We start from the raw sequence: 801 nt of genomic DNA on the forward strand, positions 1-801 counted from the left end.
AAGTTTATGTGTTTGTATAGGAGGGCTACTACTGCGTATTGCTGTTTAGTTTGAGATTATGAACTCATTAGGATCACAATTTTTCTCTGTTTAGTAGGTCATGTTTTTTGGATATTGCAGATTAATCAATTGTGTGGTCGACTATTGTTTTATCATATGGATGAATATAGGCATGATGTCTCTTGATATCTTGTGATCTTCAGATGTGATGCTCTTGATTACATTGTTTAGCAATGCTGCTACTGTATTTGGAGTGTTTAGGTTTTTGTTGTTTAAAATGCTGCTACTATATTTAGTGTTTAGGTTTCTGATTTTTCTGGAAGCATATCATTACAACATTCCCTTGTTTTGTTGTATGAAATTGAAAGGCTCTTTATAAATTGGCATTTTCCTTTGATATACCACAGTTGCTACCACAAGGATCCACAAAAAAAAAAATGCAAATGTTAAAGAGCTGCTACTACACAAACTGGACTAGTTATAAGTCTGCTTCTACACCTGCTAAATCACAAAAAATCCAAAAAAAAAAAATGCAAATGTTAAAGAGCTGCTACTACACAGACGAGACTAGTTATATGTCTGCTACTTCACCTGCTGAACCACAAAATCCAAAAATATTCTGATACTGCATTTAATGAGAAAAAAATCCTTGAATTCTTTTGTTTTTTATAACGAAACAAAATCTGAAACAAAATGAACCCGAAAAAAGGAAGTATGCCGCTGCACCACAAAAGACCATACTAAACGATGAAAGTATATCAATGAACCTAAAGGGCAGCGTGCCGCTGCACCGCCAAAAAA

The 801-nt window shown here is 34.1% G+C and overlaps 1 protein-coding gene across 1 annotated transcript in view; it reads left to right on the top strand.

Annotated features, from left to right (window-relative positions):
* The window catches only part of LOC101308234, a 3,471-nt gene extending 3,240 nt beyond the window's left edge, over window positions 1-231 (top strand). Inside the window, exon 4 of the mRNA XM_004308631.1 lies at window positions 204-231. Coding sequence (XP_004308679.1) covers window positions 204-231 — 28 coding nt within the window. The remainder of the gene's footprint in view (window positions 1-203) is intronic.
* Window positions 232-801: the final 570 nt, after the last annotated feature.

Source organism: Fragaria vesca, linkage group LG7 (assembly GCF_000184155.1).
Source record: "Fragaria vesca subsp. vesca linkage group LG7, FraVesHawaii_1.0, whole genome shotgun sequence".
Classification (NCBI taxonomy): domain Eukaryota; kingdom Viridiplantae; phylum Streptophyta; class Magnoliopsida; order Rosales; family Rosaceae; genus Fragaria; species Fragaria vesca.